This window comes from Falco punctatus, assembly GCF_963210335.1.
Source record: "Falco punctatus genome assembly, chromosome: 8".
NCBI classification, from domain to species: domain Eukaryota; kingdom Metazoa; phylum Chordata; class Aves; order Falconiformes; family Falconidae; genus Falco; species Falco punctatus.
In genome coordinates this window covers 52,888,161-52,903,386 of record NC_137588.1, presented here as the reverse complement: position 1 = coordinate 52,903,386, position 15,226 = coordinate 52,888,161, and the positions used below count along the sequence as shown (strand labels likewise).

General features: G+C 46.9%; 1 protein-coding gene across 5 annotated transcripts in view; it reads left to right on the top strand.

Annotated features, from left to right (window-relative positions):
- Positions 1-15,226, top strand: part of HTR4 (5-hydroxytryptamine receptor 4) — a 150,146-nt gene that overhangs the window by 71,995 nt on the left and 62,925 nt on the right. For all 5 annotated transcript variants that reach the window (XM_080398102.1, XM_080398101.1, XM_080398098.1 and 2 more), the window contains 2 exons: positions 8,870-9,023; positions 10,911-11,479. In XM_080398102.1, coding sequence (XP_080254228.1) covers positions 8,870-9,023; positions 10,911-11,479 — 723 coding nt within the window. The remainder of the gene's footprint in view (positions 1-8,869; positions 9,024-10,910; positions 11,480-15,226) is intronic.

Sequence of the window (15,226 nt, the reverse complement as noted above, 5' to 3'; positions counted from 1 at the left end):
GATCCTGGCAGCTGGCTTGGAGGAGCACTGACAGCACTGCTTCCTTCCCAGTATTTTATTTAGTTTTTGCTAGCTGTTGCTCTGTGTTCATTTAGCGTTTACGGGAGCATGCTGCTTCTAGCTGGTGTTTTTTCTGTGATTCATGTATTTGCTGCCTTCTGTTTTATTTCAGGGCATACAACTGTGGGGTTTTTTTTAAGAAAACTGGGTGGTTAATCTAACCCTCAGGACTTAGTTTGGGAAGTCATTCTTTTCAACACTTTCAGAAAATGTTGCTTGAAAAGACTTTTATCTGATAATATCTTGTATCCATTTCCATTATGGCCTCTGAAAAAGAAAGAAAGAAAGAAGGCATTCAGGCTTTAATTCTCAAAGGCATTTGAGAAAATTTGGAGAAATCACCACAGGGTAAATTGATTGTACTGGTCAGACACAGGGAGCAAAGAACTTCAGAGACTTAGAGACACTCTCAGTCTCATCTGAAAAAGTTTTTGTCCAAGGTGTCAGAGATAGCTCAGGACTCACTGAATCTGAGTTTTGCTGTCACTGCATTATGCTTTTTCATAATCTCTTTGGTATTCTAATATGAAAGAAATATTTAGCCTTGAATTATTTATTTGTTGCACGTTTTATGCATACTTATCCATTCTTTGTCCTTATGCAATAAAAATAATTGCACTGCCTATAAATAGACCAAGAAGCTATGATAGAATCTCCAAATAGAGTTAACCTGTCAGGAAAGGCAATTTTCTTCTCTAATATTTGCAGTAGAATTTGCAGTAGAATTACTTCTCAAAGTCTTTGGGGAAAAAAAAACCCAAAACAACAGAGAAACAAATAGGTCCTAAATGTCTGTATTTCTGGGCTTAGGTGCACATCTGGCACCTCTGGTTTTCATGCAACCAAAGCATCCTGCACCCTGTCTCTGCCTCCTCCAGCCCGGGAAGCTTTCCTCCAAGTCTGCGTCTCTGCTGGGCACTAGGTACACTGTTTGCCTGGCGTGTGCGAAACATTTGCAATTTGCTGTATAACACACAACAAAATGGACCTAACTGTCTGTTTGTATATTCAACGCTAATCTTACTGGGATTCAAACATACCCCATAATCACTGCTAAATCAAGGCTAAAGCAAAGCAGATGTATCCAAAGAGTGTTGGAGCACCAGAGTGGCAGATGCTTGTTGCGCCATTTACAAACATTAATTAACATTAATGTACTGTTCAGACATCAAATTAGCATGATCCCTTGAGAGAGATGATGTTTTCGAGACTCCCAAAGCCCGGTGCTCTGCCGTGGCAGCCCATCTGGAGAGGTAGTCCTCTCCCTGTGCCGGGTGGGAGGGCACGTGTGGGGGGCAGAGGAGCGGCGAGGTTGGGGTGGTCGCTGGCTCTGCCCACCCTGCCTGCTGCCTCCAGTGCTGCATCACATCGCTCCCCGTGCTCGTCTCTTTTGCACGGTGTCCCTGCTGATGCAGCTGGGGCACGGCAGGATCGACTGGCTCACCAAAGGGCTCGAGGTCCAGAGCGTGATGTCTTCCTCAAGGACAGGAAGAAAGCAGCTGAGCCAAACAGTGCTCTGTGAAACATCTGCTGGCTGGCCAGGGGCGGGGGGAGCTTATTAGTGGGGAGACTTATTAGGTTTTAAATAGCTATCAGTAAGTAAAGATTAGGCAGTCAGCAATCTGATTATATGACACAAATTCCAGCTATAGTTTTGAACCAGGCCATAAAGCCCCCATGCCCTTTTCAGCTAGAAAGGCATCTGATCTGGTACAGCTCCCAGGTGGAGGAACAGAGAGGCAGCGTGGGAAGGGGCTGAGCAAGAGCAAACAGAGACTGTCCGCAAGGGCTGCACGACGTGACACGTAGCTGCAGAGTTATCCCTGTCGTTGTTCAGCTCGGCAAGAAAACTAACGTGGGATTTGCAGAATTCAGGTCTGAGAGCATTAAGAAAAATAACAGAGCAGATGGCCGTGGCACAGCCGGAGGGATGCACTGTCCTTTATTAATCTTTACAAACCCTCTAGAAATATGGTAATTTATTTCACCACTGTTGCTGCCAATAACCCTCCACACACACTGACCCACATGGGGACCGTGAAGGAGTCCTCTGTCTCTGTTTGGCAACATACGTTTGTTTGTATTACTACCTAAATTTATCCAGTTCCAATTAACTGCTCTCTTTAGCATTTTTCTCAGTGTAATTATCTCAACACCAGCAGGCCGTTGTTTTTTTCTAATAATAATTTAATTTTGTTAGATGTAATCATTTTAGGACATTTTTTCTTTCTGGACCAGCGATGCATAACTTTGTTTTATTTGGCACACTTAGACACCATAGCTTATTTGCTCGGTGGGAAAAGGGAAAAGAAAAAAAGCTGTTCTCTCTCTCCATCTCTCTCTAAAAAAAAAAAAAAAAAAAAGAAAAAGTAAAAATCTGGTTATGCAGAGGCCAGAATCTGGTTTCACTGAAATATCAGCAAAGCCAGTAGTGCTGTTTTAATTTCACACATGAACAAGTCAGCTGAACCCTAGCTCCTTAAGTTCACCACTTGGTCAGGGTTCAGCTGAAGACTCTGGCCCAGTCTGGATTCGCGGAGGGAGTGCAGGAGTGAGCAAACCCACGCTCAGGTTTGGGCTTTGTGGAGCGCGCCAGAGCAGAGCTCTGAAAAGGCAAGGATGGGGATTTTCCAAACTAGCCTAATTCTTATGTATAACTTGTGTCCTGCTAGGAGAAGCGGTGTTTTTCTTCTGAAATAAATGACCCTGTCGCCTGCGAGAGTTTTCCATCAGTGCAGTTCAGCGCCTTCAGCATCGGAGCTGGCTGCCGGGGGGGAGCAGCCCCTGGAGCCCCTCTGCCGGGCTCAGCCTCCCCCCGGCTGTCGGCTCAGGTGTCCCCTGTGGTGGCAGCTGGCCGAGGCTGGCTGTCTTCTGATGGCACGTTTTGGCCTCTCTTGCCTTTGGAACTCACCGACAAATCATTCCCACTTTGGTGTTTAAGATGTGGTTCAGCAGACGCACAGAGGCACCGAGCCGGTACAGGCATGGCTGTTGCACCCTGACTTCGGGAGAGAGCTAACAGCACCCACGGTTTTCCCACCCTCTTGTCTTCTCTTTTCTAGATTGTTTAAGGGGGTTTAAAAAATTACTCAGTATGAGCATTGAGTAAATTTTCCTAGGCTCGTTTTGGCCCCAGTGATGATAAAACATATGGTATGTAAATAATTTTATACATGCACATGACACCAAATGGTTTTAAATGTGGGCCACCCACAGAACCAGTCTGTTTAGTAAAGACTGGGTATGTATTTGTCTGTCGGTGATATCTAAGGAGCTTCTTGCAGGCTAGCGTCTACGTACCCATAGCTCAAGAAAAATTGTATTGCACACCGGGGAGGTACTTTAATTTTTCTCCAAGGGCAAGGAATTATCTAATGCAGCTAAGTAATTATATTTCTATAATGCCCAGAAGGCAAGGAAAGAGCAGTGGTGTGGTTGGAGCATCCCTGACTCCAGGACTGCTCTCTGGACATATGCCGGGGCAGCTTTTCCCTTTGCCATGGGCCTGAGGAGCCGCTTGGATGTCCAGGCTGATGGGTGGCCAGATGTGCTGGCTGCTGTATCACCGCTTGCTTCTCGCTAACCACAGAAACTGATGTATGTTAATGTTATTGGCCCAGCTTGTTATCTAGGTTTTTGGACCTTTGATTTCAGTCTTGACCACAGATTCCGGTCCAAATGGTCACCAGCATCGTGTCCGTGTTTGATGAGTATGCATCACTACCACAAATAGCCATCCTTGCCACGGACCACAGCTAAACCGTGCTGCTGTCAGATCTAGGTCACCAGTGTGTTGGGATGCAATGCTGTTCCTCAGTCTTAGTCTTTCCTTTTTGTTTACAAGAACCCAGAAGCTATAAACTTGTAATAACTACAGGTGTTATCATTTAAAAGTTGATGTGCTTTCCAAGAATCTTTCTTTCCTATTTTTTTTCTTGGAGGAAAGGCAGGGCGTGATACAAGGAGTGTGCATGCATGTGTGTGCATGTATGTGTAGGATTTTTCATACAGGCAAAATGGCAACAACAAACACCCGTGACTTACAACACTTACATTTCCATGAAAGCCTTGGGCTGACACAGCGGATTCAGCGTTCAGTTATACAAGGCAAGACTATAACTGAGGTTCATTTTCTGTCTATTTTCTCTTTGGCTTCACAGCTTCCCTCTTATCTGCCATCTCCTGTCGTCACATATACACAAGTTTAACATTAGGCAAGCTGTCCATGATCCTGCTGCCGAGGAATGTGATTTATGTCTTCTCCACCCAAAGTGCTGAAGGCTGTTAGGTACAAATGTGTTGCTGATGTACAGTTCACCAAGCGTTTATATCTGCTTTCTGGTTTTACGCATAGCGCTGACTGTAAAGAGGAGCTTGCCGGCAGGCAAAGCGCCAGTCCTGTTGGGAAAGGATAAAACATTTGGATCTTACAGCTCCTGAACGCCGTGTATAGGAGTGACTGCAGCAGCTCCTGCTGGTGATGCCTGTAGGAGCGTGGAGGAGATCACCCCGCAGACTGGGGCACTGACTCACCGAATCTGCGCGGTTTTTATAGCTTTTGTGAACCAGTTAGAAGTGTACCCGCAGCCCCTTGGAGGTGCTGGGAGAGTGTTTGTAACGCAAGGGCTCTGCTTTTGGGAACTGATCCACGTGGCCCTAATCAGTTCCCCTCTACACCTATATTGCTGGAACTTCTACTGGAAGAGCAGGGAGCATCACATTTATGTTCCTTGAGACAGAGTCGGGCCACTGCACTGTGTCACAGAGCCACCAGGTGATGCTGGGCAGGTCACAAACCCTCAGTAGGCAGACATATCTGCAGTGGCCATAAGAGCTGTAAGGAAGACCATAGGAGCTATGGATTTCTTCTTTTGAGCCGTCTTTTAAACTGTTAGCGCTTGATTCATTCATGTGGCAAATGTGTAATATGGGAAAGGAAAAGTATTATAATAACCTTTGCTTTATGGAGCTAGTTGGAAGATCTACAGCTCCAGGAAGGGATTCTTGTATTTCCCCTTCAGCAAAGAATGTCATAACAGAGGTGGAGGGGAGGGTGTGTTTCGTATCATCTGCTCTGCTGTAGGTAACAGGGACATTTTCAAGGAACTGCAGAAACATGGGTCTTGGCTGAGAGTAGTAAGAATTATTATTTAATTAAAGTTGGACATCATATTAATCATGTGTATGTATTACACTTTATATTCATCCATCACACTGTCATACCAGTAAATAATAGATATTCTTTATGAGCAGAGGAAAACAGCTTTAGCTTTAAAGGAAGCAGAGAAGCAAAATAAAAAAATGCCTTTATTTCAGCTTTTGACTAAAACTATTGATAATCCTAGAGATATAATTACTTTTCTTCTCAGTGAATAAATAGCTGCTTAAATGCCTCAACCATCACATACATCAAATCACCAGCTACTGCAAAAATTGGTGTGACTTCAATGACTTCTGTTAGCATACAGAGATTTCAATTATCTGACTGTCAGGGCCATTGAATGAAAATCCTGCTGAGCTTTGGAAAAGTGGACGGTGGGCTTTGCTGCCTCCTTTGCCATTAGCAAAACTGTCACCCGCACTCTGATTGCAGAACCTTGTTGCTGATAACAGTGTAGGGCAAGAGGAATGCAGCTCAGCTTTCTGAACACAAGGGAAATCACAGTAGCAGCAGTTAGCAAAAAAAGAAAAATTAAAAAAAAATAAATAATAATCTTTTGACATGTAAGTGGAGGAAAATTGCTGCTGAATCACTGGGAAGGAAGAAATATGAGAGCTTAAGATGTCATTTTTACAGGCATAATTTTTACTCTAATGGCCTTTAATAGCATGTACAAGTCAGTGTAATGCTGTCAGCTGCAGAGAGAGAGGAGTACAGAAATGTAATAACTCAAACTGCTTGGAAGAATTGTTTTCCTGCTGCAGTTAATTAGCACAGCATCGTGGTTTTCCTTTTCTGTTTGCTTATTCAGCTTGTGAAATGGTAGCTGGTTTCTTGGTTGTTCTTTTCTGTTTATTTATTGAATTTCTTCTTTTGCCCTTTCTGCAAATAAATGTCGTCTCTTGTGACTTGCCGTAACTTGCCATCAGGCATGTCACAGGAATCCTTTGATGTCCAGCACTGGGTGGCACTTACTAGTAGGTGTCTCTCAGGCAGTAAACAGTTAAATATGCCGGATTATATCTCCCTTGTGTTTGGAGTTGAAGAGCAGTTGCAGGTAATGCAAGAGAAGCACCATCTGTCCTAATAAGCAGTCAAAAACATTACCGAAAATACCTGTTTGAATTCAAAGGTCAGTTTGTTTCCTAGGGGAAGGAAATCTGGAGAGCAGGGGGAAATCCAAAAGCAATAAGCTGCAGCAACACGGGACAAGGTTACACAAACATATTGTGGTTGTCACGAGGAGGGTAGTTATCCTAGGAACAAAGAAAATATTTATTCTATCCTCTGAAATCATCAAGATGCTGAAATCTGACCACGATGATCCTCATTGTCTGATAGACTCAGAAAAATGTAGGGTGGAAGGGACCTCTGGAGGTCTCTGATCCAGCCCTCCCCTCAAACCAGGGGCCAACTCAAGCTTAAATCTGTCTTGCTTTGGTTAGGTCACTCAGGGCCTTACCCGGTTGGGTTTTGCGTATCTTCGAGGCTGGATACCCTCGCTCGTTGAAGTCATGACCCAATGAAGGCAAGCTCCACAACTAAGTAAACCCTGTTCCCGTAAACTATCCAGCTTCTCCTGCCCCGCTGTGGGCGGGCTGGGAGGGCCGTGGTGGGGGGGACAGGAGCCAGACCCACGGACTGCCATGGCTGGGCGGAAGGGACATCAGCCCTGTGCTCTGAAGGAACAGTTACTGTCAAATATGCCATTTCTTTGCAAGTGAAACTGTTCAGAGGAACAGGCTGATTTTCATGCACTCACGAAACCAGAAGAGAACGTAGAAATAATGAAATTGAAATAGTTGAATGCTTGTTTCAACATTTTCCCCCTGTGACATTTTGAATCTTGTTTCAAAGAGACTTGTAAAAAATGTTTTCTTTTGACACTTTGATATTATTTCAACCCTTTGTGTGGAATATATCATCTGATTTTATCAAAATATAGCAATTCAGTTGACTCCACATGACTTTAAAAAAAAGGTCTTAAAAAAATTCATAAATCCTTAGATTTTTGTGCCTGTTTAGCATGAAACTGTTGGTTCCCACTCAAACCTTGGTGAATTAAATTGTGCACCTCAAGGACGTCTTTCTAATACATACGAATAAAACATGTGGATGTGTGCATTCACATATGTCTAATGTGCTGCTGGCACTTAGAAATTCTGATGGGCATCTCAGTTTAGTGGTCCAGCGGTAGTTGTGTTTGCTAATTTAATGTTTCTAATTCAAGCTTCTGCTAACCTCATAAAATCGACTTTTGCTGGCATTCAGCAGTGAGGCTCTCTCTACGTACACATCATACCTTGATGTTGGGGCTTGACTCAAAAAAATCCCTGTCAGGAGTTCATTCGTTCCCTTTATAAATAATTATTGGAACTGCGGCCACTTGTTCAGTGCAGTGCTCGTCTCCCATGGGGCGCCGTACCGCATCATTTCTGTGCTTACCCCATCTGGAAATGACATCTGCCAGCTGATCATTATTCATTCACTAAGAAAATGTATTAATCAGGCACATAACTGAATGATAGAGTTGGTTATTTAGAAGACCTGAGAATTTATGAGCTCTTGTGTCTCTGGACCTTGGTTCCCTGTTGCAGCTCTGGGAGCATCAGTACTGGCCTGTTCCTACACACTGAGCTGAAATCCAAAAATCTAAGGGTCACAAATAATTCATTTGGAACCTGAAACAGACTTTCAGGTCAGGACCACCAAAAATCTGCGTCAGGATGATATGGTTGCTCATCTGCTATGCTTATGGGCGTATATTAATTTCAGAGCAATGAGATTTCCAGGTTTAGGTTCGATACAGCTTCCTGATGTAGAAATCTGCTAGCAGCAGGGACCAGACAAACGGGAGATCCGATTTTTTATTTTTTTGAGAAGAAATTTCTAGTTCATAACTAGTTGTTGTTTTAAGAGCGGGGACCTGTTGTACTATGAATACGTTGGATGGATCAGGACGAGAAAGGAGTGTGCAGGGCAAGTCCCCTTGATGATGAAAAGACGAGAAGCCCCATGCAGACATTTGCCCTGTCTTTGTGGCAGAAGGTTCAAGCCCAGCCAGACAAGAGGCTGATTCCTGAGAGGTAGAAAAGGAGCTTGGTTACGGAAAAACACACTTCATTTTACTGATATTTTCACAGCTTTGAAGCACTTTGTTAATTTGCAATAACAGCTTTTGCAGTCTTGTCAAAATAAATGTCCATTGCAGTTAGGAAAACCCCAATATTTACTCAGTTACGGCTAAATGGAAGGAAGGTGTACTCATTCATCACGGTAAGGAGGGTGCAGACAGCTTTGTGACTAAGTAAGGAGGGAGAGGAAGGCTGAGTGTGAAGTCACTCCCTTGCTCTGCGACCTCAGACAAACCGCAGCATTAAGCTATGCCTCATTTTCCCTAGCTGGAAAAGAGAAAATACTGGCTTTCCCCTGCCAGGCACTATGAAACCTTGTTTACTCATGCTGTGAAAATATCCCAAGTTCCTTGTGTGAGAGGCAGTCAGTGGAAATAGGCTGTAGGCTCATTTTTTTTTTTCTCTTATTTTGAAAGGCAGGAGAAACAAGCTGGAGAAAATGCTTTACAGTTTTATTTTTAGAAGAGTTGGAAGTCTCCTTTGATGATGGCTGTTCTCGCTTTTCTCCTTGCAGGTACTATGCTATCTGCTGCCAACCTCTGGTTTACAGGAACAAGATGACTCCATTGCGCATTGCTGTAATGCTTGGAGGGTGCTGGGTAATCCCAACATTTATTTCTTTCCTTCCTATCATGCAAGGCTGGAATAGCATTGGCATCATTGATCTGGTGAGTAGCTAAGGCGGTATACCAGCCTGGTATCAAGTATATTTGGTGCTGTATATTCCTCTTTAAAAAGCAATATTCAGAGAAAAGAGGGCAAGAGAGGCTGAAGGAGAAACTTCTTGTTATCGATGCAGAGGGGCTGCTGAATTTCTGGAGGATGTCTTTAAGGGGGGTTGAAATGTCTCTCGTGGAAGAACTGACACAAAGAGAGTGGTGGCTCTGGGAGAGGATTTTACCCCCGTCTACTGATCAGTTCAGTGAGTAGTCCTTTGGAAACTATCCAAGCCCCAGCTGGCTCCCGATGGGCACCTTGGGAATCCCTGGTTCCCCTTGGCCTCTGCAGCTCTCGGGGACATGCTGACCACTGCCGGCTCAGCCCGAGGGTCCCTCCTTGCCGTGCTAGCAATCTTTGGAGAGCTAGGAAGCCCAGACTTCTCCAAAAGGGATGGTGCTTTGGGCCAGTTCCATCTGTATCCCCTTTCTTGGTGTGAGCCTTGAAGGCTGGGAGAAGGTGAAATTACCCTGTGCGAGTCATTGCAGCAGGAGTCAATGTTCCCCACTGCAGACTGGCTTCACTTGCAGGATCCCATTTACAGGGGAAGGAGTTCAGAGCTGCAGATCTGCTCCCCTTCCAGTGTAGAGAGGCAGGAATTAAAAATGGCAAACTGTGAAAACACCTTATTTAGAAAAGCTTGTTTAAAGAGATGTGACATCTTCTATGCCAAGTCTCAGTCAAGGAGCTATGAATACTTTTTGGCTCATGGAGAATAACAGGTGCAAGCTGCCAAGCCTCTGAACAAGGCGATAAAGCCAAAATTGCTTCCAGACCAGCACTTTCAGGACATGCAGCTGGTAGAAAGGGGAGGTGCATTTTATTTATTTAACAAACCGTGTCAATTATCTGATTTCTTCCACTGATTCCTTGCCCCCGCCACCTTTTCAGAAAAGACTCGGCACCCAGCTTTTCCAAACACTGGTGCAAGCCCTGCCCTTCCTTGTAACTTGCTGACATTCACCGTGCAGATTTCAGTAGCTGCATGCTGAGAAGTGGTGCAGGGTTCAGACATCACCTACTGAAAATGCTTCATAGTTTAGTTTAAACGTCCTTACATGCCCAATCAAATAATTTTGATATTAGAGTTTTAAATAGGAGATAGTGTTATTCTGGTGTTGAAATAAGCACCAGAAATTATAAGCCTGCAGTGCACCTGCAGTGATGTTGTTTTGTAGCAAGAAGAGCCTCAGAGAAATCCCGTCTGTCCCAGTTCTGCCGCCTGCTCCCCAAACTCACATGCAAGACCCCTTTCTTCATCTGCTGTCTGCTTCTGTCACAAGTCATTGACCAGATCTCAGCCTGCAGACGCCTCCTGCCCAGGCTGCTGCCCACAGCCCCTGCGTGAGCCACAGCTCAGTGTTGCACCCCAGTCTGGAGCTGCCCCCCAGCTGCTGCAGCCCCATCCCTTACCTGTCCCTCTGCTCCTTCCTTAGTGTTCCCGTGGGACTCGGCTGGGTGAAATTTGGGACATCCTTGGGGTAAAACTACACCCTGATGAGCAGGGCAGTGAGCACTGCAAAAAAGCATGGCGCAGAGTGAGGTTACGCTGCTGTGTCTGAACTGGGGAGCTGAGCTGATTCCACTGGCCAGGTTGAGGCATGCTCTGGGATACCAGAGCTGCAACATGGGCTGGTCCATCAGGGCCAGAGAGCCCATGGTGTGAGCACAGGCAGGAGTGGCAGCGGTGGGTAAAGCAGGTACTGCGAATGGGAGGGAGGAGGGAGAATCAGAAAATGGTGGTGAGGTGTCCTGAAAAACCCACTGCTGGTATTGGAGGAGAAGTGCTGAACTTTTCTCCTTCTTCTTTGCCCCTGTCCTTCCTTCCCTCACCCCAGATTCAGCAAAGGCAGTTCAACAAGGCTTCCAACTCCACCTACTGCATATTCATGGTCAACAAGCCATACGCCATTACCTGCTCCGTGGTGGCCTTCTACATTCCCTTCTTCCTGATGGTGCTGGCCTACTACCGCATCTACGTCACGGCCAGGGAGCATGCCCGCCAGATCCGGGTGCTGCAGCGTGCGGGGGCCCCCACCGACGGCCGGCAGCACCACCCCGACCAGCACAGCACGCACCGCATGAAGACTGAGACCAAAGCTGCCAAAACCCTGTGCATCATCATGGGGTGCTTCTGCCTGTGCTGGGCCCCCTTCTTTATCACAAACATAGTGGACCCTTTCATAAACTACACGGTGCCGGGGAAGCTGTGGACAGCTTTCCTGTGGCTGGGCTACATCAATTCAGGGTTGAACCCTTTCCTCTACGCCTTCCTGAACAAGTCTTTCAGACGTGCCTTCCTCATCATCCTGTGTTGTGGTGATGAACGATACCGAAGGCCTTCCATCTTGGGGCAGACGGTTCCCTGTTCCACAACCACAATAAATGGATCAACTCATGTACTGAGGTGAGTGTTTCTCAGATGCTGCAACATGCCTGGGATCACTCGAGAGAGTACTTCTCTAGAGTTTTCATAAAGGGTTGGTTTCACTTTGCATTTGAAATATCTGACTGATTAAATATTTAAAAGGGAGAGAGCAAGAGGAGCACACAGAAATCCTCAGGGTGCTCAGACAGACCTGGGTTTGTAGATGACAGATACGTGTTGGCATGTGCAGTTTCTCCAGAGGTGTGTTGAGGCAAGAGCTGGGAGAATGCAGAAGTTGTGTGTATGTTTTGGGAAGTCCTGCTGTTCGGTCTGAGGGGAACAGCTGGACCCCACAGGGTCAGGAGGGCACCTTGGGGTAGGCTGCCTGCTCTATTTTTTCTCGGAAAAGCATCATGATACCCCTCCATTGCCCCTTATCATGTTCTGCTTTTGTAGGCACACCAGCTGCATCTTCTGAGCTGGTGAAAGGCAAAGGATGAACTCCTCCCATCACGCTGACCCCGCTGGGGCACCTCAGTGGCTCTCTGGGAGGAGGGCTGCTTGCCATCTTGTTTCAGCAGCCCAGAAGATGCTGGGGTGCCTGCCTTTTACTGTAACCTGGCCAAAGCCTGCCCCTGCGCAGGGCAGCGGCACCCTGCTGTGCAGGAGCTCTGGGGGTGAGCATGCGTCGCAGGGCCTGCAGGGCATGGGTGGTTTGGTGTCCCAGAGGGTCCACACACAGCCCACCCTTCACCGAGTACCACACAAGAGGAGAGCGTGTGGGCTGTGTGGTTCGGAGGGCTCTGTGCTGTGAGACACCCTCCGCTGTTTTCTCACCACACAGAGCAGTGGGAGGCAGGCAGGGAGAACAGTCATCTCCTGTAGGATCTGCACAAACCGCAGTCTGAGTAAAACCATGGGTGTTTCTATGCAGCCGTCTAGAGGAGATGTGGTTCTTTTGGTAGAGGTACTCGTGGCGCTTCACATGCAGATATGGATTCGGTAACCACGTTTGTGTTCAGAGCTGGACCCACACGGAGACTGTATCAGACACTGAGCACTTCCCAGCTGAGCCTGATCTGCTGGTTTGCCGCAGGGAGCAGCCCTTGCTGGGCACAGCTCTCCATCCCGCAGCTGGTGAGCCGTGTCTGGCTGGGGAGCTGCAGGGGTGAACGCTAGAAACGCATCCCTGCGTGGGGTGGGAGAGCTGGCTGCTGTCCCTGCTCAGCCGTCGTGGCTCTGCCCTCACACAACTGTGCCCAGCCGGTGCAGGGGCCAGCCTGGTGGCCTCAGCACAAAGAAAGAGAGAGTGGTGTCTGCTCTAGCCATTAAGCACAGCAACAAAATGCTTTTTGTTAAGTACACAAGGCAGAGAGACGACAGGAAGCCTCTTAGGTGTGGGCTGGAGCTGCAGAGGGCAAGGGAGCACATCAGCCCTGAAGGCAAATTGCTTTGGTCTGTGTGGACATTTGACCTCCAGGTGTTGCAGAGGGCAATGCCGGTGACTCCCCATGTCTCCAGGTTGTCTCGCTGCTTTTGCACTAAGTTCTCTCTCTGAGACATCACCGTCCTGCCTGTGCGCTGTGGGGCAGGCAGGCTCAGGCCAGCACTGCCCTGGGGATGCTGAGCGGTGGAGACGGGCTCCCAGGCGAGCAGCCGAGGAGGCTCTGCACACCTCCAGGAGGGCTGGCCTGCTGGTGGTTGCCTTCATTCTCTGCTGAGTGTCCCTGAGCTGCTGACAACTCCCACGTTTTAAGACTCTTTTTAAATGCACCGATGACCCTATGGTAGCCAAAGCGAATGTGAAGAGTCGTTTCTCCCCCAAAGCTAGAGGTGGCCATGGCCTTGGCCGCCCCGGCCAGCTGGGGAGGCTCTGGTGGGCTGCAATAAATGGTGACTCCCACCATGGAGCTGAGACCAGGCTTTCCTCATTTCCAGCGTCTCCCTCCCACTTGTACTACATCCCACAGAGAAATTAGCCATGGAAATGTGTAACAACCCTGTCAGTCTAAGTGTGACAGCCGTTGCAAAAGGCTCTGCAAGAACCAAACCTGCACAGGGCATCTTCTCCACTTCTAGCTTTTATGAGTACTTTTATGGATAAGAGCGCGTTGCCACTCTAACATGCTACATGTACAAGTCAGATCATCTCCTGCCTTGCCATATTGCCGTAGCTCTGCAGAAGGCACTTGCTTCCCACTGCTGCATCCCCTCCTCCCTCTGCATGCTGGAGGGATGCGGCTCTGCACATCAGCACTTCAGAGGGAAGTTATTTTCTGTTCTCCTCAGCTTTGTAACTGATAAGAAAAGCATCATTTCTTTCCCTGGTGCAGATTACGCACTGATGATGATAGAGGTGTGGGGATTAAAGCAAAACCAACTAACTGTAGTCTTTGGATAGTTAATCTCACTCGAGGAATTTTTGTTTCTTCATCGCTTCTCTCTTAAGGTGCAAAAAAGGTTGGACCAGCATGGATGGAAGAGAGATTTAGTGAGGTTCCCTCAAGATGCAACGTACGTTTCTTTACTAGCTTGGAAATGCAAGGGGTTTGTGCCCAGCAGCTGAAATACTGAAGGCTTCCTGTATGGGCTGGCTTCACGCCACCTGAACTGGAAGCTGCGTAGGGGCTGGACCTGGCTCACACACTTCTTTTCCAACCTCAGAGTTGTTTCTTCCAGACCAAGAGCTTCTGCAAATGAGGAAGTTGTGCAAGTGGGATTTTACAGCTGCTTTTTGCACCCTGGCAGGGAGAGCAATGAAGAGAAGGGCAGACCTTGCGCTGAATCTAGGGCAGACTTCCACCCCCAAAACCCGCAGGGATTTGCAACGTTGTGTTAAGCTGCTGTGAGTCATTTGGCTTCAAAGGGAGTCAGGAGGGGTAGACAGTAGGTCTGGGGTTTCTAACTCCTCTCCATTTCCAGTCTTGAGAAGATCTGAACTTTCCTTCAGCTCTACCTGTCCAAACCTTTCTGTCCTTGCTCACAATCGTCTGATCGGTGCACTTGCAAGCGCAAGAATATGTTTGTCACTATTAAAATTCAGGCTCTTGCTCTTGGATGTGTCGGACCTGTGAGAGTACCTTCCAGGGAGGGAAGGCTTTTCTTCTTTTTTTCTTCTGATAACTTTAGTGTCAAAATGTTCTGACATTTTCATTTTGGGATTTTTCACATTTATATTAGGAATGGGAAAAAAAGAAGAAGGAGGAGCGGAATGCAATAAAACACGACAGTGAGAAGAGGCAGACGCCCTCACCACATGCAGACTGAGAGACTGCTTGGGAGACAGTTCTCATTCCTTCTTTTTTTTTTTTTAAATTTATTTTTCAAGTGATTTGTGAAGTCTGTGGTGCTCTGGGGGACCCAGGCAGGGAGAGGCTTTTTACAGCTCACCTGAGGCCACAGTGGCGATGGGGTGGAATGAGGGTGACCACAGCTTTCTTAATCCCCTGGCAACAAACCCACTTTTATCCTTAAATTACAACCAGAAGATGAGGAAACGATTTCCTGGCACCCATTTTGTTCTTGAACTGTCCATCAGCTGGTGCGGGAGACACCTGTTCCTTGGGCAGAGTAAAAGGTGACGCAAAACGTGTTTTGGAGATGTTGTGAGCAGCCAGGAGATAGGGTTTGGTTAGAGCTGGAGTTAGAGCTTGATCTATACGTGAGATTAAAATTAAATATTCAGCTTTGAAAGGAAAATTTCATTTGCCTGTTTTCTAGGTTTGCTTTCTGCAAAGTGTAGGAATTGCCAGAACCCCCTTTTTTACCCCTGGATATTCACCTATT